At 41.6% G+C, this 25419-nt stretch overlaps 1 protein-coding gene and 1 long non-coding RNA gene across 3 annotated transcripts in view; one reads left to right on the plus strand and one right to left on the minus strand.

The window, feature by feature from the left end:
* Window positions 1-25419, minus strand: part of SGCD (sarcoglycan delta) — a 132182-nt gene that overhangs the window by 25903 nt on the left and 80860 nt on the right. For both annotated transcript variants that reach the window (XM_010719032.4, XM_085236428.1), the window contains exons 4-6: window positions 24514-24601; window positions 22126-22245; window positions 8304-8376 (exon numbers count right to left, since the gene is read on the minus strand). In XM_010719032.4, the coding sequence (XP_010717334.1) occupies window positions 8304-8376; window positions 22126-22245; window positions 24514-24601 (281 nt within the window). The remainder of the gene's footprint in view (window positions 1-8303; window positions 8377-22125; window positions 22246-24513; window positions 24602-25419) is intronic.
* LOC146543340 (uncharacterized) lies at window positions 12692-18479 on the plus strand. The gene is made up of 2 exons (XR_014886531.1): window positions 12692-14011; window positions 16657-18479. It is a non-coding gene; the product is annotated as an uncharacterized LOC146543340 (long non-coding RNA).

Consider the following 25419-nt stretch of genomic DNA (forward strand, 5'->3'; position numbering starts at 1 on the left):
CTCTTCACTTCAGGTTTTAGAAATGCAAGATACACAGCTGGAGGGAAAGACATAAATATTAAAGATGCCAGATATTATTCTACCGAAATGCAAACATGGTGCTCAGTGGATTGAATTCCTCTCATTTATTTAAGGTAAGAACTACATTATTTCAAGTAAAATCTGAGATATTCAACCATTTTGAACATGAATGCATCCTAAATATCACACAATTTTCAAAGGAATTAAACAGAATCAGGACCACAGGTCCTCCTCTGCCTCTTCTCTACTTCTGCATTTCATGTTCACTCTCCTTGGTACAAATAACTCTTTTTCAAGCGCAAATGATACAATAAACCAACAGTTATTGAGACTCTCACAAAGCATTACAAATTACAGAAACACAGAATCATTGGAGTAGGAGGGAACCCTTAAAGACCATCCAATCCAACTCCTCTGCATTGAACAGGGACACCCACAGCTCCACCAGGTGCTCAGAGCCCCACCAGCCTGACCTTAGGTGTCTGCAGGGATGGGACATCACTATGCATAACCTGTTCCAAATGTCACATCTCACAGCAGACACCATCTCTCAGCTACCCCGCAAGGACAGAGCTGAAAGGGCTCTGCTGCAAGGAAAAAGTGTTGCCTGGCTTGCAGTGAAACAAATGCTGGCCTGCCGGCTCTTCTCTCTGGACAGTTGTCTAATGATTGCTTTCGGGATGCTTACGGCTGCTGTTAGTCAATAACCTGCAGATCCCATTACAGTCAACACCACAAAAATGGTCCTTAGAGCCCAGAGACCTGGCGCTCCTCCTAGGCACAAGCAATAAGTTATGCCACTCCTGAACACGGTAGCTCTGCTTAATCATTAACAAAATATAAACATCTGTGTTGTAGCGGCCAGGGGGTGTTTTTATTATTTTCTCTTCCAAAACACATCACCTCAGGGATCAGATTGAACTACCAGACAGATACATCATGTTAGTTGGTTGCCACCACATCCTTTTAATCAGAGCACCATCGATATTTTGTATTATATGAATAACTAATTAGTTTCTCAACTTATTTCCACAGATGTCATCGCAAAAATCTATCTGAGGAATGTCATCTGCACTTGAGATAAGGACAAGCATTGCAATTAAGTATTAAGCCATTTCACCAGTATGAATCTGCCATGAAGTGTGAAATGGCTATTATTCACATTTTAAGACCTCACATTTATTAGCATCTATTTTCTACCCAAGGTTAGCAGCATGCTGCACAGAGTGTTAAAAAAAAAGCAAAAACAGTTTACATTTTTGTTATTCAAATGGATGTCTGTGTCTGACTGTACACAGATTGCTAACACCAATTGGGCTTCTCTCAGGTCCCAGAGGACTTCTGGCCTGCAAACTTTCGTGAGCAGCACTGGAAGGGATGCTCTGATTAAGGAACAAGTGATATTCTGCTGCTGAAATGTAATGACAACCACAGGTGCAACACACCTTGGCAGGACACTGATCCTGTATACACAAAAGATATTCAGCCCGAGATAACAAGCAGGATTGAGGATTAATACCTCCCAGAAAAAGATTTTGTTTGCATTAGGAAACACTTGCAGAATAAATGCAGACAGCAAATAATGATCCAGCCTGTACTGCTATATGCAGGGGGCAGGAGAAATTTTCCTGGTCTGACTAGAGAAAGGCAATGAGCACACACTTCCTATTTTGCTGCTCAATTATATACATAAGGAGAGGAATCCTGTGCATCCAAAAATGAGAGATTTCTACTGCTGTCTACCTTATACACTATGCCATTTGGCAGCAGTTTAATTTAGAAATCTGCCCCTTCCTGCCCTATTCTCACACTTCTGCATTCAGTTATGGTCCATGTAGCTCTAGAAGATGCTCCTGCACCCACAGACCTGCACTTATACACTGGTGCATCCAAAAAGAGCCCCACAGCTGACCACAGGCTGTTCAACCACAAATTCCAGCTACTTTTTTTCCTAGTTTGAGCCTATCTCATTTTTTACTCCAGCAATTTAAACACCTTTATGCCAATCTCACCTTCCCACCAAGATGGACTTCACTGTCCATTAGCCCTTCCTGAAAAGGATCTTCCTGGCAATGGGCAAATCCTGTTAGCAGCACAGGGAGAAGGGCCGTGCCATGATTTACACAGCTGGGATAAGTCAGCAAAGCTCTGTCAGTGCCTGTGCCATTTGCCAGGTGTGTGCCTGATTATCTGATCCATATCTAGGCATCACCTGCTAAAAATAGGGAAGGAAAGAACACTACAAGCTAAATCCCCTATCTTGTGCTGGGTGGGAAAGGGTGATAGTCATTAAGAGCAGACAAAATAAGAGGGAGCAGCAAGACTCCTCTGCAACAGTTTTATTTGAACAGAAGGAAAACACCTGCAATCATCTGCCTCCTTAACTCCAAGCCTTCTATCAAATGCATTGTGTGAAGTGCTCAATATATTATCCATAAGAAGCCTCATGGAAAGACTCCCTTTGACCTGGGAGGGCTGTGGTTTGCCTGCTCTAGCAGACAAATGGCCAGCAGCAAGAAGGCATGTCAACAGCAGGAAAGGCCACAGCAAAGCAGCTGTGAAATGATCATGAGTTCTGCTCTGAGGAAGTCTCATTCAACATTAAATGCTTCAAGAAATGCTACCTGCCATGAAAAAATTTTCAGGCATATGTAGAATCCTAGATTAGCACATCAGGAGTGATGAGGACTTCTGTCTTTCAAACAAACCTCGTGAGGGTCCACTCAAACTAGCTTGAAGTTTAGAAACTAGGAACCTCTTCTCGCATTCCAGTTGCGTACTCAAAAGTAGGCACTGGCTTAGCGAGAACAGTTCTAGAAACCCTGCCCTCTTAAATCACTATTACATTTTGTTACAAAACATGGAAAGTAAAACCCATCTGAAGGCAAAAGCATGTTGCTTTGAAGCTGGTAAAATTCTACCGGAATTATTACATTTGCACCAGTAAAACAGAGAAAAGAACAGCTACTGAAATGCTATAGTACGATGGAAAGTACAGCAACAATAGCACAGTGGAATAATCCTAGGCTGCAGCAACTAAGAACAAGCCCAAGTGCAACAACAACAGATGCAGAAACAAAGAAAAACTGCTTACCTTCAGCAGGCCTCAAGTAGGCAGGGAACTCCAGCAAAATCCCCTTGCCTCCACTGCCAGCCCTTAAATGAGGTCTGGGAAGGGATGGATCCTGGCTCCACCCCTTCCAATCACTCAGGAGCATTGCATGCACCTGAGCTCCCCTGGGCTGGCCCTGCCTTCCACCAGGTGCTCAATCACTGCTTCAGGCCATGATTCAGCATTTCTGCTACAGACCCTTACCAGCAAATCAATCAGAAATCAACACCAGTAGTTCTAAGGCTAAATTGCCTTGCTGCCACCTATCAGGAATTCCCAGTGTTTGCTAAAAGCTAAACTATGTTTCAATGTGATATGGTACTCTTCACAAATGATATCCATCTCCCACCAAATACTTCCTCTTTCATACAACCAATTTTTTGTGTTTCCTCTATTTTTTGTTCCTTTGATCTTCGTGAGTGTAATGGTTTTTAGACAGAAACATTATTTGTGTTTGTTCTTATTGAAAATGTCTCCGCTGCTTTGTGAAGCACAGCTGAGAGAAGCCTTAATTTGATAAGAATTATTATTTTACAAAAAGAGTGCTGTTGCATTAGCTAAGCACTGTATTTAAATTGCTTTTTGGTACAATGGGTCTCACTTGGACTATTTGGATAGTTCAACACTGTACACGGTAAGGTAGAATTGCACTAATAAAATCAAACTGCAAGTGCATTTTATCTGTTATTTGGTACTTCCAGTGCTTCATAATTAACTTTGGTCAAAAATTACCCCTTTAAGCCCAAGAGATTAATTCTCCCTTAACTATATTTGTGTATAACAGGAAAAACAATAATGCCTTGGTTTCCCAGCCTTGGATGAGCAGTTTATAGCATTTTTTAACCTACAATAACTGTGGATGAATTCCAGGTCTGTGATTGCCACTTACAAAGTGAATTTCATGCTGATTTCTTTTTATTTAACTCCAGGAACATAAACACCCTAAACCAGGGTTTCAGCAACATGCTTGCAGTGCCTGGCCTAGCAGTCTGGTTATGAGGGAGATCCCTATGCTAGGTCTGAACAAGGCAGTTTGGGTTGAGGAAGCTGCCCCAACAACAAGCCCAGGGACAGGTGCTCTTGTACAGCACCTGTTCAGCATACACCCTTCCTGCATGTAGTAGTTTAACATCCGTTTGATACTTTTTTTATATATTGGACCACTCACTTTTTAATTATGCTTCCACCTCCAACTATTTCCCTTCACCCCCGCTCATCAGCTGGTCTAGCCCTTATCCCTCTCCTTGAAGGATGTCTCAATGGCAGTGAAGGCACTGATCTTGTGATTGTCAGACAGTTTTTGTTACTCTCCTTAACATATACTGTCCTCTTGAAAGAAGACAAATGAGGAAGCCTGATGATTTCTCTCAGTGTCAAGGAAAGGCTCTCAAGACAGGCTCTTACCAAGTTACTTGGGCTCTATTAAAACAATCCAGTGAGAAAACAGCATTTTGAAGTCAACCTTTATATACAGGCAATCACAAGGATAACAACTTGCATTACAAAGACTCAATTACTACAAATATTTAATGTCCCAAAAAAATCTCACAATTCCTCACTCTGAACTATTTTGGGATGATGCTCAGCAGGAATTTTAAGCAGTCCAAGAATTTGAAAATAATTTGATTTTTTTTTTGCTTTCCTTTTTCCTGTTTTTGATTAGCTTACAACCCAACTAGCAAAACATTTAGGAATCTAAAATTACTTTCACAGAATCATAGAATTGTTTGAGATCGAAGGGGCCCTTAAAGGCCATCTGGTCGAACTCCCCTGCAATGAACAGGGACCACTACAGCTCCATCAGATGTTCAGAGTCCATCCAGCCTGATCTTGAATGTCTCCAGAACAGAGCATTTATCACTTATTTGGGCAATCTGTGCCAGTGCTTCATCACTCTCACTGTAAAAAAACCTTATATCCAATCTAAATTTCCCCTCTTTTAGCTTGAAACCATTTCCCCTTGACCCATCACTCTGCTAAAGAATCTGTCCCTTTTCAAAAGTAAAAACAGGAAAATATTCATTAAAGCATATTAAATAGTTTTTCATATATTTCTACTCTTACGTCATGACTAAAGAATCACAGAAAACATGGACCACTAATAACAGCCACCTCTGCATTAAACCAGAAATGCTGCTGCTGCTGCTGCTCCTAATACAACTGATATTGTGCTCTGTAGGATTCTTTTTTTGGGACACATGAGCCTTTCTGTTGCATGGAGGTTGCTAAAAACGTGAGAAGACTCAGCAGCAAAGTCCAGACCTGGGTCAAAGAAGCGCAAACCAATTCTTGCAGCCCAACAACCATCTTATGGGCTTAGCGTGTAAGAAAAATCTATGCACATATTGCCACCTAATTTTTCTCCATCTAAACTGCTGCAGACAGAAGTATTTTAAGAAAGGCACATAGAGAAAAGAGCTACACAGAGCTTGCTGGTGCGCTAGGAGGACAGCTACCTTGTCTGTCCCCAGGAAGTTGACCAGCTTGTAGAGCAGCACTAATAAATGAATTAGGCTATACGAACTGAAGGTCATTCATCAGCTAAACGGGGACAGAAAGTCTATGGAGAATGTATGTGCCATCGCTCACAGTCCTTGTGATGTCTGCGCATGACTGAAGGCCTGTGGGATGGAGAAGAAAAAGAAGGGAAGAAGCAGAAATGACTGGCGCAGTGGCATGCTGCCTGTGTTGAAGGGGAAATCAGTCTGTTTGTTAAACAGAGGAAGAAGAGAAAGGAGACATACAGATGGTCTGGCTCCCAGCGGTGACGGAAGCAGTTGGTCTCCTCTCCTTCTGTTAGTGACAGTTGTCACCTTATTTTGAAGTCTCCTGAAGAAGAGGTGGGAGTCACCAAGCTACTGAAAAGAGCAAATGGATGAAAATGGATTGTGTAACTAATCTTAACCGTTTGGTCTAGGAGCGGTGATTGAGGCTGGTGACACTGCTGACAGCCCACAACAGCTGACTGTGCACTTCTCTCCCAGAAACTGCAGCCGAAGAAGGAAAGAAAGGTTTGCACTGTTTCTTACAGAAAAAAAAGGTCTTTGAGAGTCAAGCCAGCTACTGAGTATATGTTTGTACCAGCTCTGGACCCACAGTCTGCCATCTCGCTTGGGCCCCTTTTACCACAGCGTCTTTTTAACCAGGCTTAAGGATACCTTATGCACACACAATGCTATCAAAATAGGAAGGTACAAAAGAATGTCCCCCCCAAAATAATGTTCCTTCCCCTATGAAATCTGTGCTACACCCAAAACACACTATTTCACCTATGAATGCTTCAACAAACTTTTGTATGTGTAGGGAGAGAAAGATAGCTCTTGATTTAGGGAGGAGTAAAGGATTTGTTCTCAGGAAACTTTACTTTGTCTGCACAGCACTACCTACATCTCTTTTCCTGTCAGGGTGGCAGAAAAAAAAACATTTATTTTTGCAAAGATAAAATTTTCAGAAGTGTATTAAATGCGTTAGGACTCTCCTGGCCTTTTTTCAAAATAAATCCTACTTACTTTCAAGTATTTTCCCTTAAAAAGGCAAAAAAAAAAAAAAAAAAAAAAAAAAAGTTTTTTAAAGGATTTTTTTTCAAACAGTCTACTAATTTCAAAGAAAGCCAAATATCCAGCAGCTCCTTACAAGAGCAAGTAAAATCACAAGAATTTAAAGCAGATCAAATATCAACTCCTTGCATGGATACCACCATTAATTCGTTTCAATTTCCTTTTGCTTAATTCTCTACGGAACAGAAGCACGCTCAATCAGATTAAGGCTACTTTAATCGACATCTGCCCCCTTTAATGCAACACCTTACATTTCTTGAGATGAAAGTCCACTCCTACATTTAGTAAAGTCCTAAGCAAGCAAAAACTTGGACCTAAATCACTACCAGTAACAGGACCTGATTGCCTAAGTTATTTAGATGCTAATGGACATTTTAACCATGATTGTGATTTTTTTTTTTTTTCCTGCTGGAAATCTCTGCTGAGATGGGCTGTACCATTAAGCCCTTGGCACCCACATGTCATCACAACCCATGAGTGCTCTGCAGACCCTGGAACTGCCCCAGCAGCTGTGTGGCAAACTGAGCAAGGACCCCATTTCTTCTGTTTTAAAAGAATGCAAACTGAGACTGAAAAAAAAAATAAAAAAAATACAAGGTGGTGTTAATGTCACCATTCATAGAACAAACTTTAACCATGAACTGACTCACACCGCTGCTGCACTTTTGGTCTGACATGTGGTCCTCAAGGTGCAGAATGGGACAATAAGAGTGCTTCTGGAGAGAAACTGAAGGACAGCAATATGCACAAGAGAAGGCAGCCTGGATGCTGCTCACTATTCATGGTAATCTAGGCTGGGCCATCTCTTCTCCCAGTATCACAGCAGAGAGAGATAACGAGAGCTTGTTTCCCAGCTCACAACACAACTTCAGCTGTCCAAAGATTGCTTCACCCCTAGTATGCTCCAGGAAAGCAGTATTTGCAACCCAAGATCTAAGGACAAGATGACATGCACGTTTTTTTCCCCTCTTTTTCTCTCTTTTTCTAAGCAAGAAAAATTAGAATACTGATAGAAACCCCCTACAGCCCTTTCAGTCAGAAGATTTCAGGAGATTAGGCCATATCTTTCCAGAGACCAATCATCCAAACTAACACGTAGAGACTTTAACATTTTTTTTTTTAATACATTGCCCAGCATTAGATCAATTAGATTTTGGGAAAACTGGTTCTCCTCATACCTGCTGTCAGCAAATGGTAACTGCAAGGTTCAGCAGTGACATGCATGCACAGCTAGAATTGGTGTAGATCAGGAAGGGTTTGCATTTCTGCAAGTCAGACAACACTGGAGAGCATTATCATTGTGCTGTTACACCCTGTGACTCAGCACAGACTCCAGTACCTCCCTGCACACCCAGGAGAAAGATTTTTCTCTTTCTTTCCAAAGGTTGAGCCCAAAATAAGCAGAGTGTGTTACACAGGAGAAATGGTGCTCTCATCACCCACGGTTGCCTTTAGCTCTGTCATATTAGACATAAACATGGAAGATCCCTCTCTTCCATGGCATCCCCTTGGTGATGCCATCCAAAGCAAAGCCCCAAGTTCCTGTGCAAAAGCAGAAATGATGCCCAGCAAGGCACCACTGAGTTACCGTTAAACCATATTCCAAAGTTTACCTTAGTTCCTTGAAGGGGTCTGCCCTGACATTGGGAGTTTCTATAGATTTAGGGAACACTGTGCCTTCTGCTCCTGAAATCACAAAACAAAACAGAAGACAAATTGTAAACATTATAAGCTGTTATCAGGGGAGTGATTGTCAAATCATACCTAGGTGCAATTTTAACCTGACCCCATTTCCCCATTGCCTGACCCCATTTCTCTCTCACACACACCCCTTCTGTCCCCAAGAAAAGCTAAATCCTTATCATCTGAAGTCGGTTGTCTCAATTACAATTGGGAATTTGCCTGTAAGCTGCACTTTAGACTGTAAAATTTGTGTCCTGAATATGGGAAGTGTTTGCTGACCCAGCTGATGCAGGGAGCATGGAACAGATACCTCCTTAATAACCAATGCAGCTACATCTCTCACTAATGAACCTGGATGCATGTCATGAAATTATTTCTTTTGCTGGGCTCTGAGAGATTCTCAAAGGAAAACCAAATTTTGGCTCAATTACTACAAGCATCTCTCAGGTCAGGCTGTGCTTTTGTCATTTCTGCATCAGGTCCATGAACGAGCCATGCTGTGTCTCTTTAGAAAAAATGTGCTCTCCAAATTTCAGTTCTAAGCCAAAGACAGCTCATAAAATAAACCTTTCCACTGTCTAATTGTTCTAATTTTAAAATATGCATCTAATCGGAATTGTTCCTTCTGCTAAATGTTCTTATGTCACTGCATGCCAACCAATGGGCACTGCATGAACACAGATCTTCACCTTTCTTTTCTAGGTATTTACAGATGATGACCCAACCACCTCAGCTTTTTCTTCAGTTCTCCAAAATGTTAGGGCTTTCTATTCTGTGAACACGAATCATTCATGTTTTCCAGAATTTCTATTGCTCTTTTCTGAACCCATTCCCCTTCAAAAACATTCTGAGACCTCAGCACTGGACACAGCTGTCCCCAGGGGGTGTCACTAATACTCCATGCTGCATTATGCCACTTATTGTTCTCATTGAAACATTCAGTGCTACCACATCTATGAATGATATTGTCTTACCCATGGCAATGAACAAGAAATTCATGTTCCTGTTGTCTAGAACATAGTTGCCTACCCAGGGAACAAATTTGACCTACATTCCTACATCCAGACCTGCAGCCTTACATGCATTTGCACTGTGACCAACTAGCTGTTCATTATCTGTGCTCCTCACAGCAATTTCAGTGTCTGCACGCAAACTGTACCAATGGCATTTTTTAATGTCCTTATTTTTTTTCTTTGATAAAGCTTCCAATGCCAGCTACAGACCCTGCTGGGATCATTTAGATATGTTTGAGATTGTTTTTAATATGTCCTATTAAAATTGTTACCTGTGAGCACATTGGAAGACGATGCAAAATGTGAACACAACACCTTTTTGTAACTACTGTTATAAGGGAGAAACACTCATGGCTTTGATGCGAGTACACTGTCTTTGCACTGAAATAGATTAATGAAGCCATCCCATTGAGTTAACAGAAAAAAAAAGGAATGAAAATAATCACTCTCAACGTCTATAAAACAAAAAAACAACAACTTTTTAACCTAGAGAAAAACAAAATCTCAAAGATGACAAAAGCAGTCTGAAGTCTGAAGCTTTATACTTGAGAATCGAAATTGATTCCATGGCCCAATACAGATATTTAGCTCTTAAGTTAACTATAAGCCTTCATCGTTACAAGTTGTCAGAAGCAGCTGCAGCTTGCCAACCATGAAGGTTATTATTATCTAATCTGTCCTCTCTCAACAGTTTCCAAACAATTTAAGACTCTGCTTATCCACACAATTGCCTTGGTTATTAGCTTTCCAGTGAAACTTATCAAAAGATGTAGCCTGCACGTATTGCATAATAAAATAATGATTTTTGAGGTGAGGAAGATGAGAAAGTGCTCTGGGTGAGGTACAGGGAGATATTCTTCCACTCTCCCCACTCGCATTGCTCAACAGGTGACTTTGTTTATGCCAGTAATTTTCATTCATTTTTACACACTAAGTGTGAGATCTGCAAGTAAGCAGAATACCTGCAGGAAAAGGAGAACTGGCATACTTCTAATGACCTGGAATATTCCAGTCTTTCATTATCTCTTTGAACATAGAAAGCAACTCTGGAAACTAAGCCAGTGGAGACTCCAATGCAGACTGAAAATAAAAAAGGCTGCCCCTCCTTTCACCCATCCCCTGGTTTTCCTTTCCCTTCACACAGACCTTAAACCCTCTGCTTCTGTGTTTATCATTCCCAAATCTGTAGAAGAGTCCTCTATGCACTGGGAACAGAAACGAGACTTCCAAACCTTTCTGCTTCACTCCTTCAATACGAATTAGAAATGTATGCCACCTGCCTTGACAGCATCAATTCTTATTATTCCCTCTTAAGCACGGGAGATCTCCCACAGGGCTGCCTGTCCCTGTCACCATGTAGGACAGCAGCCACAAGGGATGCTGAGGAGCCAGGGCTACACCATCGCTCCCTCGGCTCTGGCTGTCATCAGCTGAGGGTCTCTGAGGGCCGGCTGTCATCCAGCCACTGAAGAGACACCGGTAAACGTTTCTCACCTCTCTTTTTCAACCTCATAATGATTTTACCTGTCCACAGTTCTCTACAAGGAGGCCCACAGTTGGACTAAATGCTCTGGAGAAGGCCATCCTTTGCTTCACCTTGCTGCCTGATGATTTCACTGGATGTTCATTCTGCCCTGGACTGTGAGAAATAGTAAATAACCATTCTCCATTCTTTTCTCTGCTACCTGAAATATTATATATTTGGAAATGTGCCCAATTCCACCACTTTTTTCTTTTCCACGAAAAGCCTTGGTCTCTGCCTAGGGGATCGGCAGCTCCCCCTGTGCCTCCATACGGCAATAAACTTTTGGAAAAATTCAACTACACTGGACATTTGTGCCAAAGTCTGGCTCTCAACCGCTATAGAAGTCCCCAGCCAGGCAGTGACAGCATCAGTGTTGGACTGTGTTGAAAGTGAAATCTTTAGGCTGGAGGAAGTGACCTCATTTAAAATTTTTACTAAAGGCCTTGGCACTAAAGGAAGGAAAGTTTGAGGGAAATATGCTGTTGACACGGAATTAGGCTGTCCTGGCTCTGCAGAGGACTGGGCTGTCATGGTGAAATGAATGAGTAGCCTTAGGGAGTAGAAGAGAGAGGGTGAAACTTAAAAATAGGAATCTAAGGTCATGTGCTTAGAGAGAAATGAGGATTTCTGCTCCACGCTGGATGCTCCCTGAATGGGAACGTCCCATAAAAAGGCCATGGGCTACTCATGATTCATAGCAGTAGGACAGGGCCAAATGAAAGGCAAGCATGTCATTAAGCTGAATGAGAAGAGGCAAGACTAACAGAAACATGGGAACAAGAAAAAACTGGCATTATTTTAAGAATAACCAGTGAATCCTTGAATTTAATTTAATGTAGCCTCCAGCTCATCCTCACTTGAGGATCGTGTGCAGAGAGAAAACACTGATTGCAGGAACTGAAAAAGCCTGCCCTACAAAAGAAGGCTAGAAAGACTAGGTTTTTTAGTATTGCAGCACGATGGTGAAGGAAGGATATGAATGCTGTGTATAAACACATTAGGAGGATAAATAACACAAAGGAAAAAGAACTACTGGCTATAGGCCAAAGTTGGCATGACAGCAAATAGCAGTAAATCGGTTCCAAATACATTTAGGAAGAAAAAAACAGGTTTTTTCTTTCTTCTTCTTCTCCCCTTTTTTTTTTTTTTTTGTGGGGGGGGGGGCAACAGAGGAGTGAAAACAGGAACAACTTTTCTCTTACAGTGGGTGGGACAGACAACCTAACAGACTCGACAAACTCATGACTACAAGGTGTGGGAATAGGATTTGCAAGACCAGAAGGTGCTTTGCCATCTTGCATTCCCACAGGCTTATTTTCATTACTACCTAACCTAGGAATGCTGGGTTTTGGCAAACAGTACTAATGCACAGCTCCAACAATGGAAGACTTAGCTGCTGCAATCTCCCTTCTCAAGCAAGGATACTCTATCCGTCTTCTCCTTTTGCAAAACATAAAACAAAAGTAAATTAAATTTACTATTGTGTAACACAGCTTCTGCTTCCTGAATTATCCTTTATTAAAACATTTGCTATCCAACATGAAAAATGCATAGTATAAAATTTCCATTTCATTGCCAAGTATTGAAAATATTTTTTGCCTTCCGAGACTTGCTGCTGCTAAGGGCAGCTCAACTGCAAACAGCCAAAGACATTTAGAAGAAAACAATCATATAATTTGTACTTAAACATACTGTATCATACATCCCTAGGCAATAAACTATTCCTTCTCACAGTTATATCAGAGTGACTCCTATTAAAAGCCATACCTGCTTGATTCCCTCTTCTGACACTCTCTAATTTACCACCAATAAATGTTCATAAACAGTTTGACTGAAAAATCCATACAGCCATTTCAGCTTTATTTTAAGTTCCATTTAATGTTCCTCAAAAATGATTTCATCAATGTGTTTCCATTAGCTGGTTCTCTGCCCAATAACTTAATTCCACACAATCAGTCAGGAACTTATAAAGCATATGACAGCATCTACCTAAAATGTTCTGAATCACCATGAAGATTCATTCAGTGAATGCTTTCCCCCCCCCCATGCATAAAGTGAAGGGGAACTTCATGTGAGAACAAAAAACAAGAACCTTAAGCAAGGAAACATTCAGTATTCAATCTCAGTGATTATTTTTGTTTTTCTTTTTTTCTTTCCTTCTTTCCTTCCCTCTTTCTTTCTTTCATTCGCTCCTACTGTCTTTCTTTCTTTCTTTCTTTCTTTCTGTCTTTCTTTTTTTTCTCTTTTGGAATTGAAACAAGGAGCACAGGAGAACAGGTCTGCCAAATAAGACCTAGCAATTTCTTTGGTACTTCAGGTATCTTAGAAGCCAACTGCCACATCCAGGACATAAGCCTGGTTGAGGTTTGCAAGTGAGTTGCTGGAGTTACAACCACCTTCTGGATCTCCTCTTGCCTCTCTCTCCCTTGCTCTTTGCACTTTTGGCAATCACCTTGCTTTATAACGTGAATCCAAAACACAGCATGAAATCAGGCTGTTTTTTTTATCAAGTTTTAGATTGAAACAAAGCAGAAGCATCGTGTTCAGTATCTCTATGTTGGTCTGCCAGTCTCCTGTTGAAGAGGGTCTTCTAAATGTTAGCTCTCTTCATCCCTATTTGGAATTGGCCAATCAATCTCCTGAGCTCTGTGACAAAAGCCTGGCAGATTACAAACACACCACCAAGGCAAAGGTTCTGTAGTGTGACCTCAGCAATGGCTGGATGCCAATAACTCTGTAGGAGAGAGAGAGAGATTACAGAAGCCCCAAGAAAGATGCAAAATCTCAACTGGAACATGCAACTTTCTTAACCAGCAACAGATCCAGCAAGACGAAAGAGGGAATCAACAGTTCAACACTCCTAACTGCTTCCTGTTTTTCCTGTGCCCTGCAAAAGCATCTGAGCTGCGTGACTCTGTCCTGGCACCATCCCTAGAGCAAAGGCAAGGGCCCATCCTGCTCCCCTGAGACACAACTGGGCTCCAGTCCCTGTGACAAGATCCTGATCACATACTGCTCCCTCTGCACAAAACTGTTGCTCCAGACTTCCACTGCTGTCAGCTGGAACAGGGAGAAGAGCTGAGACACAGCACAACAACAGGTATTTTTGGACTTGTGATTGGTGCTCCTGCTATCAAGGGTAGGTGGCAATCAGCTGAACAGCACTTGGGGTGAACAGAACACAGAGGGAGAAAAATCAGGTTTCCACTCAAGTGGAAATGTACTTGGCTAGCTATTTCCCACTTTCCTATTTTTACTTTTTCTACACAACAGATTATTTTCCCAGTTTGTGCATTCTTTAAATAACAATGCCCCATCCACAGTACATTTTTAGAGTTGTTTTATAATGAAATTTTTAGAGCTGCTTTATAATGAAATTGGGATCTCAGAGCCATGTGCCAGACTTGGTGATTAGTTTGGCTTAAGTGTATCTTCTCTTTAGAACACTGCCTTAACATAGCACTGTGCAAATGAGGGGAGAAGGAAAAGGATTTGCTTTGATTTTTTTTTCTAGCTAAGGTCAATAGACAATGTATAGTGTGCTGATGATCACCAGAAACTACTTCTATTTCCACAGTTATTGATCAGGACACATTCAGCAATTTGTACATGAAAATACTCATCTGATGAGGTTCTGTCCTCTGCAGATCTCATTGGGATAATATGTGACAGTCTCAGAAAGGTGTCTGGGCAAACACGTATCCAGGAAGTAAATCCAATCCAATACAGGCAGAAATGATTTGCGCCCACTTCTTTTAATTCCTAGCTTTAAAAGCCTTATTCATCTCTAATTTACGTTTTTAAATGGATGAACATAGTAATTGCTGTTGCTCCCCTTGAATCCCATCAAATCTGAAATCAATGAGGTCTATTTCAGGGCCCAACAATAATGGAATGGCTAGGTTAACCCACTGCGCTGAACAAAAGCCATAAAGCTTCGTTCATATTTCTTTCCACTACTGGATAAAAATGGTTGATTGCAATGGTCTGTCTGCATACCTTTGTGCCAAAGTGTTGAGGAGTTGTCCAAGGACAGTCTATGTAATGAGTCGTGTACACTATCCACAGAGGTGTTTTTAATAAAGATGCAACACAAATTATTTAGAATCTGATAGCAAATATATTTTCTGTCTTTCACTATCTGTATCTAAGAATATCCCAGAGCTTTGAGATTTGGACTTGGCACCAGATATACACATGGGGAATGAGTCAACCCTTAAGCACTGGGTCAGGCCAGAAGGGAACTCCTTGTGCCTCCAACACCAATAGCATCACGGGATGGAGGAGAAGCAGTTCTCTGACTCATAGTACTGAGAAATACATGGATCCTGCTTTTAAGCTAGGCAACGTGCAAACAATAGGATGAGCTGCAAGATCTCAAATGAGCACACAGGTCTTTACTGATGTGTGTGACTGTAGACACGCGTTGAACTTGCAGCTTAGCTTCAGTGGTTGAATCCCTGACAAACATAAAGGGAGTAACAGAAAAGAACAGGAGGGCTTGTATCCAAACTGAGAAAAGACATACGAAGAAAAGTTGCTACAACCTATGCTGACCTCTGGATATTTCTGTCTCATCTAGTTTTGGGATCCTTCAATACTTTTTCTGCAGGTCAACAACAGCAAAGTCATCACTGAACTCCTTTGAAGCTGTTCTTGGCATTCTTGTGTAAATTTGCAAAGAAACTCAGAGAGCACCTGAAGTGGGAATACCCAGTGGAAATTTATCAAGGAGAATGTTCTTTTGGCTTCAGACAGATCAGGTTGTGAAGGCTAGAGAAAGCACTCAGGAAATAAAACATAAATCTGCCACACTTTTAAATTTGATTTTGGTGTTTGGTGAGTGTGCAGTATGTTTCTTTCATAATCCTTGTGACATTTAATCAATATTAATCTGATGGTGGATGATTCTTCTTCTTCCTTAAACAGGATTAAGGAAACACAATCTGAAAACACGTTTCAGCCTGGACTAGAAGCCTATACACTTTACATAAATGCTATCCTTTTTGTCTGGAATGTACTTTGAAGCAAAAGCAAACAGAAGAAAAAAAAACAACGTATTGCTATTTCTTCCTCCCGACACACATTGTTCTCCCCAACAAAAGACAAGTTTACAATCTGGATAAGTGGTTTTTGAAAAAGAAGGGCAGTGTTATTTGAATTCACTGTTGAAAAGAATAGACAACAGTGCCTAAATAGACCTATTGCCCTGAAGGCAGCACAGCGATCAGAAGCATTCAGTCGAGACCAGCGCGCTTGTTCAAGCTCTGGTCATTCTAATTTCTTGCCTAATATAATAAGAGACTTTTTTTCCACCCCAAACTCTGGGGAAAAAGCAATCCAGTTCAACCACATCCACTTTTTTTTTTTTTTAAATGTATATTTCTGAATTGATACTCTGTTACTGCTGATTGCAGATTAAATCGCTTTTTCATGCCTGTTAGTTTGATCTGGCAATAGCATAATTCCTAACTGAGACCAAAAAATAATTTCCTTGTAGCTTTAATCGCTGACAGGAAACATTTTTTCCCCCGCTCCTCACTTTTGCTAAACATGACTTTTTTCCAGCACCACAGCTATGCAACGAGAGCAGAGAGATGGGATGAGACTCCACTGCCATGAATGAAGGCTGCAGAAGTGGAGGCTGCTTCCAGCCATGCCTGTGCCAGTGCTCAAATCTTTTATCTGCATTTGTCAGCACCTTTCCCCAGTTTTCTCATTCCATTCTCTGTTCCTTTTCTGCAGGACCAATGACTACATGACAGCTTGGCAATTGCCCCAGGAGCGTATTAGTACTACTGCTTAATTACCTATAGAGAGTGAACAGCCAATGTTCATAACTGCTTCCTGAAGAAGTTCAAGCATCTTCAGCAAAAGGTCAAATGCCTGTCCAAGCCTCGTGAGCAGCACAGCTAACATGGTCATGGCACACTTGTTTCTCCTGCCAGGAGCACAGAAGGGAGCTTAGAGCAACTGCTGCGTCCAGGTGTCTCTGAAGCAGCCTGAGCGAGCAGGAGCTCATTTGCAACTGGAGGAACTGGGAAAGGCATCTGACACAGCACTGATGGTCCAATGTTTGCTTCCAGAAGCACAGCACGGAGCCACAGCAGTGCTTCGGCTGCACCGAGCCCTCACGGAGTCAGCTGCAAGATGCAACTTTTCTGCTGCTTTTGCACAGGAAACAGATTGCAGTAAAAAAATACTTATATCTGCTACAAATGAGTACTGTAGCAACATTTCTCCCTTGAAGGAACTACCTACAGACCTATAGAAAGGGTACATTTTATCAAGAAAATGCAGAAAACCCAGACACAAAGATTGAAGCTTGCCATCTATCTCCAGGCATGGAGTTGCAGCAGACACACTGCTGAGGCCAGAAAGCTCTGTTTCCTCTTTGGCTCTGCTCAGATTTCAACACTTGGCTACAACAGTTACTCAGTCTGCCATAAACAAATCAGCAAAATACCATTTTGAAATCATAATGGCTGCTGTAAAGGGCAACTGTGCATGTTCTGACCCATAAATAATCGCTTTGCAAGAAGGGTGCAGGAAGCAAAAATGGGTGGTAAGTTGTTATATTTCTAGCTTACACCACACTCTAAAATGACTGGAACCAGTCAAATGGCTTTGCAGATTATTTTCATGAAATACAACTACTCTTGAACTCATTAGAGTTACTCTGCTGTAAATATTGCAGCAAACATAAGCTAGAAAGAATATGCCACAAAGCTACAAAAATTGTAATATTGAGGAAATGCGAACAGAGTTCTCTAACCAGGCTGGTATTGCAACAGCAGTTCTGCAGGATTTCTCTTTTCCTCCCTTCAAGCTAATTCAAGGCTTTCTATAGATGTTTGTGTACGTGAAGCTTTTGAGACAGCTGGGCAAGTTTGCACAGACAAATCAGTTCACCACACTCATATTAAGCGCCGTTTTTCTCCCATTTAAAGCAAAAATGCTGCAAATGCTTTTTTAAAAAATCCTTCCATGAGTACTAAAACTCAGTGCTTATGAATAAAAGGTGCAGCTACTGGTTGGTTACTTGAAGGGAGGGCATGAAAAGTGTTGGCAAGGTCTATGGTTCCAACATCAAAGGCATCTTGTAGCCAGCCATGGTACTGGAGAGGGCTGCAATGTGTGGGGCGGGTGGGTCACATATCTGTGGAGGAGCTCCTGCTGTACTTACACTGGAGGATGAAGGGTACCCTACTCAAGTTAGGGTTTTCCACATAACCAAATTGTTATTATTGCATGATTTTACAAGAAAAAATATACTGAGAATCACATTTACCAAGCACCCAGGGTTGGAATCATTCGGGGAGCAATCCATGCCTTCATCAGTTGGAGGTAAGGGATTTTGTGGTTTTGTGATTCCTCCTATCCTTATCATAAGGAAGAAAGATAATCTTAAGAATGGTTAAAAAGTGTGGTTGATGTGTAACAAGGCAGCCTGCAGGAAGACATCTTTGCTGTTTTTAGCTCAGCTCATTGCAATGCATGTGGATTCCCTACGAAGCTTAGCCAAAAAAAAAAAAAAAAAAAAGAAAAAGAAAAAAAAGGCTTATAAATCCATCATAAATATTAAACACCAGAGTATACTGGCAAGTTTCCCTGAAAACAAACTTCAAGAAATAATCTCCAAAAAAGATGTCGTGGCCCTTGGGAGAACCGACACTGGCATGCCATCAGATGTTGTCTCATAAGGCTAAATTAAGCATCTGACCAGATTTTAATTTCTGTAAAAACTTGAGCTAATTTAAATTGCTTTAGATTTAATTAAAAATGCTTTTGTATAGAGATAATAATGTAACCCTGTTAATTAGTATCAAGTGGCATCTAGAGGGCATATTTAAAAACTAATCTGGAGAATAAATAGAGCTAATTAACAGTCAGAATAATGCTTTATGATTGTCCTTTGTTTATAAATGCAGTAATATTCAACATGCTTATTAAATAAAATTAGTAATTAATAAATATTAAAGCTAATTTTAATGCTCTTTGGTTAAAGGAGAATTTCTTCTGAACCATTTTTCAATCCGTTTGAACGTGTTTCAATTCTTATGGGGGGAGGAGCCGGGAAGGAGAATCGCTGTATGACAAACCACATAGAAATTCAATTAGAAGCAGCTCATTCATCTCCCATAATGCAGACCGTATGGGTTTATGAGCCCACAGGGGATACTGACTAAGGCATGAGTTTGTGTCTACTTGTTCCTTGCCAAAGCAGGCACCACCAGGGCTGTCCCAGGGGAAGAGTGGCGGCAGAATCTGCTTTCAAGATCTCAACACTGCAAAAGCAAACAAGTAGTTGTGGTTCAGAGGGATGAGGACTGCTCCGAGTTCTACTGTAGTATCATTTAAAAATGATGACGTGCTCAAATTCTGCAGGATGGAGGACTGTAAAAGCAGGCGGTGCTAGAAGTGATGATGCGTTGCCATCCTCTCCCCTGACAAGAGTGGAGGTGACGGCTGGGCAATCGCATGCACCCATAGGTAAGCTTAGAATAAAAAGGGCAGGCCAGATTTGGCAGAAGATTCAGTTTCCACATGGCTTTTTACAGGCAATCATGAGCTCCTTCTGAGTCAGCTGGGCCAAGGCAGCTGCTGGGCTTTGAGCAGAGCAATGGGAACTTGTGCTGGTTCTGGAAGACCTTGTCTACAGATGTCATCAGAGCTGGCCATGGCTGTAGGGCTCAGAGATGTCCCTGTCCTCAAACAGAAGTTCCCGTTATCTTTCAGTCTCACCTATGATGGCAAATTTGAAGGGATCCACTAAACCAAATACAAGCACTGAAGTAGTCCCACCTGCATCATGCACACAAAGAGAATCAGCTCTTTCTGTATTGTTTAGTGGTTAAAAATCAGAAATAACACCTTCCTGCCTGCCCCTTCCCCCAAAAAACCAAACAACAACAACAAGCAACAAATCCCAAACAGAAATAAAAGGCACTTTCATTTGGTTATTTGCATCCACATAGTGCAATTTTTGAAGCCTCATCAAATGCAACATATGTCCTACTTGTATCTGCTTGTTATCCAAAATGCTGTATATTCCTCCCTTTTTCGATGCCTTGCTAATGATGAAAAACCCTTTAGCTACTCTGTGCAGAGTCCATTTCAAAAAAACAAAGCTTCTCTTCTGTCATGTCAAGGCTTCAGCATTACTTTGTAGAACAAACTTTCAGAATCCACTTTGAAGAGCACACAAAGAAAACAGTAATTATTGTTAACAAGATTAAAAGCTAGCCACAGGTCCAACAACTGATGCTCTAACCTCTGCAAGATGACTTTCATGCCAGATTGCAGACACACGCTTCCCTCTGTAACAAGTACGTGTTCAGCCATAACAAGAGCAAGTCGAGATTATTTACATAGTGTAGATAGGTGTCAGCAGACATGTACCAGCAGCACCTGAGATCCCAAACACCAGAGAAATGATCAAAGGAACTTGTCTGTGTAGTACAAGTTGGACTAGCCTCAAGTGCAGACAAAAGCACTGGAAGAAATATGAACATATGGTATAACACTTCCCAGCATGGCAAACAGCCATGGCAACCACTTTTGGAGATATAATTAGATTGGGGAAGCAAAGCTGGAGAAAAACAAAGCCAAGCATGAACTCTGAAAGCATTTCAGCTCAAGGTCGTTGAAATATTTGCCATGTAACATCATCTGTGATAGCTTTCTACCTTTTCTTTTCTGATTGCTCTGCAATGCCAAATAAACCCTGAGAAACACAGTTGAAAATAATAAAAATGAAAGTGTACTACAGCGGTTAGTAATACTTCTGATGCTGTTTATTCTGGAGACTAAAACAAGGCAGGAACTCAAAATAGCTATCAAAAATAATTGCTGGTTTCTCCAGAGCAGAAAGCAAATAAAAGCAATGTTTTTACAAGTACGTAATCTGTAAAGGAGTACTTGTGACTTGTAAACAAAAGTTTCTGTATTTTTTCAAAGAATCAATGACATTAATCTTTCTCATTTAAGATCGTTGCTCTTTGAATTCATCTGCCCTGCACAAAGGCTGCATGATTTGGGAGTTCAGAAGGGCGCCGTGTATTATAAGGGGATTTGTGTACACGTGGATTGTGACAAACACTCCCCAGCTCTGAAACACCGCATTAATTTGGAATGGTCCTTTTCAAAGTTTTCTCCTGAAAAAGATGCTGCAAATTTTTTCAGCCTTTATCCCACAAAGCTCAGCTAACTTTGGTATACCTAATGACTAAACCGGCCCACTGTGTACCAACAGTGACTTGCAATTTGAAAGAGCTACAACTGCCCTTTCTAGAAACAGGAAACCATCTGGAACAGCACCACATCAAACAGCGAAAAAATAAGCATTGGATATGAAATCTCATTCATGATGCCCAGACTCTGCAGCCTCATTTTAAGCTCCTTTCTATATACATAGGGTTCAGTGCAGGGGAATTGGACTAGGTGATCCTCAAAGGGCCCTCCCAACTCAAATGAGTCTCTGGTTAACTATCAATACACCATCTAATACGGAGTAAATAACAATAATTAAAAATACTACATATCATTCTAAGCTCCTTCATTGATCCTTATGTTTTCAGGAACTTACTAGAGAAGTAAGGAGGCTGTAGCACTGACAACACAGGTTTCTCCTCCCATGCAGGGGACATTTAAGCATATCCCTGAGCATAGCTGGAGATGGCTCAGAGATGAGCAACATGGTCTTACATCTGGGTAAGAAAAGCTTAAGCAATATAAAGGCCAGCAAAGTATTCAGAGAATGCATACAGGATCTTAATTCATATTGACTTTTCCGCTGCAGGTCTCCTCCTCAGTGTTTGCTTTAGGATGAAGGAGAAGCTGCTGATGAGCGGGAGATTACAAATACAAAACATTCCCTCTTCACAGAGATATTGGTTGCAGCCATGGAAGCATTGGTACAGTGAACCCACACTGTCCCAGACCCAAGAGATTAAGTCATCTACTTTCCAAAGCTGGTCTTAAAGTTGTTTTACTGGTTCCAAAAGGCGAACTAATATGTTGTGCAAGTTAAGAAACTCCTCAGATAGAAACTCCTAACCATTATGTGTCTGGGAAAGATTCAAAGCAATAAAGACAGTGAACAGCTTGTATCCAATAGAAAACTTCCAAAAGCGTGAAGGAAAGTCAGGCAAAACTATTCCAAAATTTTAAGAGGTATATATTAAAAAAGCGATTTATTGAGTAATCTCTTACCTAAAACTCTCAATCTCTCTGCTCCGACTACCACTTCGTTGTCATCCGCAGAAAACAGCAATTTTCCAGAGAGGGTTTTCACCTCAAATTTTTGGCTGTGTGCTTCCACTGCTTGGGGGCCTAAAGAGAAGAGACTTAGTATAAGCTTTGAGTGGAAGTGGAAGAAAAGCACTTAGCAGTCCCCATACATTTAATAACCCATTTGCTGAGATGACTCTAATAGCTCTGCAGACACAACCTGCATCCGATACAACAAGCAGCAACGCCTGTGCTTTACAGAGGGTGACCACTCCATAGGAAAGGGCATCCAAATAACCTTCAACTATTTCTACTTATGATGTTATTTAATGTTTATGTATGTCCTTAAATTGCCATTAAGCTTGGCATAGCTGGGACATTTCTACCAAAGACAGAACCACAAATAACAGTGATTGCACCCAGCTACACTTGGAGAGCAGTGGTTCACCTCACTTGGATCGGTGCTGCACTGTAGCAGATTCTCACTTTTGTGCCTGCTAAATACGATACTGCTGTCATGCATAGTCCAATGGAAAAAGCAAGCACAACACAAACCAGAAAAAAACAGCAGCCAGAAGTAACACTACAAGAGTGCTTTGCTTCAAAGCTGCAGTTTAAGCTTAGTCCCACCCCTCCAGGATGGTCAACCCTGGGACCATTGCCCTCCTGACCCTGCAGAAGAACGAGCCACCTCATTCGTGGTGGCTGTGTAGGCTGAACAAAGAGCATGGTCTCCCACATCTCAGAAAGTTTTTAGACGAGTAAAACTTTCCCTCTGAGCTCTTATTTTAATTTCACTGCTTCTCCTGCAGGCTGCTGCACAGTGCAGTGCTGAGAGCCTCTAGGCAAAGTGTGCCGTTATGGAACCTGATAAACATCAGCTGCCCAAACAGCAATTCTGTGCAGATCTGTAGCTCAAACACTACAAAGAGCAGACTCTCTGGTACCTGACCTCAGCTAAGCTTCACACAAATTGCCATCTTAAAGCCCCACACAGCCCAGAACAAATCCCAGCCTCCCTGCAACGTGCTACTATGCAAGAAAGTGACTGGTCTTAGCTTTACTCCTGCCACCTTCCTGATGAGTCTCATTTCGCCAAAGTGAGTACTTCAAGGCAGTTTCTAACCCCACCTGTACCCAGTATTTGCCTATATTAGCATCACAGCACACAGATTCATATGACTGATTGGACTACAGAAAAGTGAGACCTTTGTATATCTGATTCTGCAGAAACACTTGAAGACCCTGCAGCCATCCTGAGAAAATAAAATACTTTTGAGTTTTAAATTTGATTTATATCTCACTAATTAACTGCCTCCATATCAATGCAGCACATGCTGTGTGGGACCACATCTTCCCTCCACTTGTGAACCAAAGCTATTCCAAGCGCAGAAATGCTCTCAGGGTCCAAGACATCACAACAGGGACATCACACTGACTGCGTCCTTCCAAATTCTCCTGAATTCTCCTGCTTAGGGGAACCTCATTCCCTCTTGTAAGTATATGCAGAACCAACAAACTAAACAAGTTCTGAATGTGAGAATCTGTGAGTTTGGGGTTGAATTTATTCCCTTCCTCCAGGCAATTTTCATGCATGACACTTAAACCACTGCTTTCTGATGTGGCATATTTAATTATTTAATACTGTGACTAGAAGCCAAACTGTTATTTAGGAAATCAAACAACTCAACCTCATGCAGAAACAGCATGTTTATGGATTACTGGCTCTGCCATGCAGCAGTACTTCTCCCAGTCCTTAGACAAATCTCAATAAATAAATACCTATCCTATATCATATATACATATTAGTATTTTAAACTCTTTTAACCCAAATTACACATGCGTCCATTCAAAGGCTGCAGTGCACTGGGGACTTATGAAACACCCATTTATCCTTCAAACACACTAATGCTTAGGAGAATCAGTGTTCTTAATCTGAAAGAGGCATAAAAAGCAATAAATTGCTCAGGGTCCAAACCCAGCCACAGTCGATCAGCAGCATTCCCAAGATCTTAGGTAAGCTAAAAGAGTCTCAGGAAAATCCTGCGCCTGCTAGGACAGAGATGTCAGCCTGCATATGTTCTTCTTGACCCCGGAGTTGTACAGCTAACCTTTCTGTCTCTGGATTGGCTTTCAAATGAAAACGATGGTCTGCTTCGTTATCAGACAGCAGCAGCCAGCTGCCTCTCTCTAGCACTGCTTTCATGTCTCTACCTTTGTTTCTACAAAGCAGAGCAAAGTTTCCATTTGTTCTTCACTAAGACACCTGGGCTCCCCTCTGGCGAGCTGTGTGAAGCCAGTGCAGCATCCCACAACACACCTGCTTTCATCTCTCCGTAACAACTCCATGCAGCCTTTCCCCCTCCTTACCTGTTACAAGGCGAGTGAGGACTTTTGTCTTCTCATTGAGGATGTTCACTGTAACGTTTCTGGCAGACTGGAAGTATAGTGGGTTGCCCTGGAACGAGACCACAAGAGGAAGCACGTGAGATGGGGACAGCTGCATGGCTAGGGATGGGGTGAGGTACAGGTTCAGCTGCTTGTGCCCTTGTGTTGATCTGTGCCTGTCTCATCATTGCACAGTACTGATGTAACTCAGAATAGAAATGAGCTTAACCAAATGTGGCAGTCAAAGGTGCCCAGAGACAGGCAAATTTCCTTTCCTGCTGCTTTCCACACTGCACACTAGCATACTGGTGCAAGGGGAGTTTGCTGAGACTCCTTATATTTGTGTTAGTTCCTGATCGTGGAATCATGGAATCATTACGGTCGTAAAAGACCTCTAAGATCCTCTAGTCCAACTGTCCACCCACCAATATTGCTCACTAATCCATGACCCTAAGCACCAAATCTCCCTGCTTTTCCATGCTTCTGTTTATTGTCCAAGATAAAGCCACAGTCCACACCTCTGTTTGGCTCAGAAAACATCCCAAAGACTACCCATGTTTTAGGGATAGTCAGCTTTATTGCCAGTATGTGCCACCCAGCTTTCTATCTTAAGATGTGCAGGTGATGCTGGACCTGACATGAAGTTTGTGGTATTTTGGGAGGCTGATTACAGCAGTGCATTTCAGAGTCAAACCTGCAATATTGCACATAGCCTCAGATGACTCCAACACTATGTACATGCATGGACATGTGTTTCTGTGCCCAGGGAGCTGTGAATGAGAAAACCTTGCTAATATGCACAAAGTGCTTTTGATCCCAAAGCAGTTGTGAGCCATCCAGCAATTAGAACCAGGACCATGCAGACTGGGATGCTTCAGACCAGACTCA

The sequence above is a fragment of the Meleagris gallopavo genome, chromosome 15 (genome assembly GCF_905368555.1).
Source record: "Meleagris gallopavo chromosome 15, MGAL_WU_HG_1.1, whole genome shotgun sequence".
NCBI classification, from domain to species: Eukaryota; Metazoa; Chordata; class Aves; order Galliformes; family Phasianidae; genus Meleagris; species Meleagris gallopavo.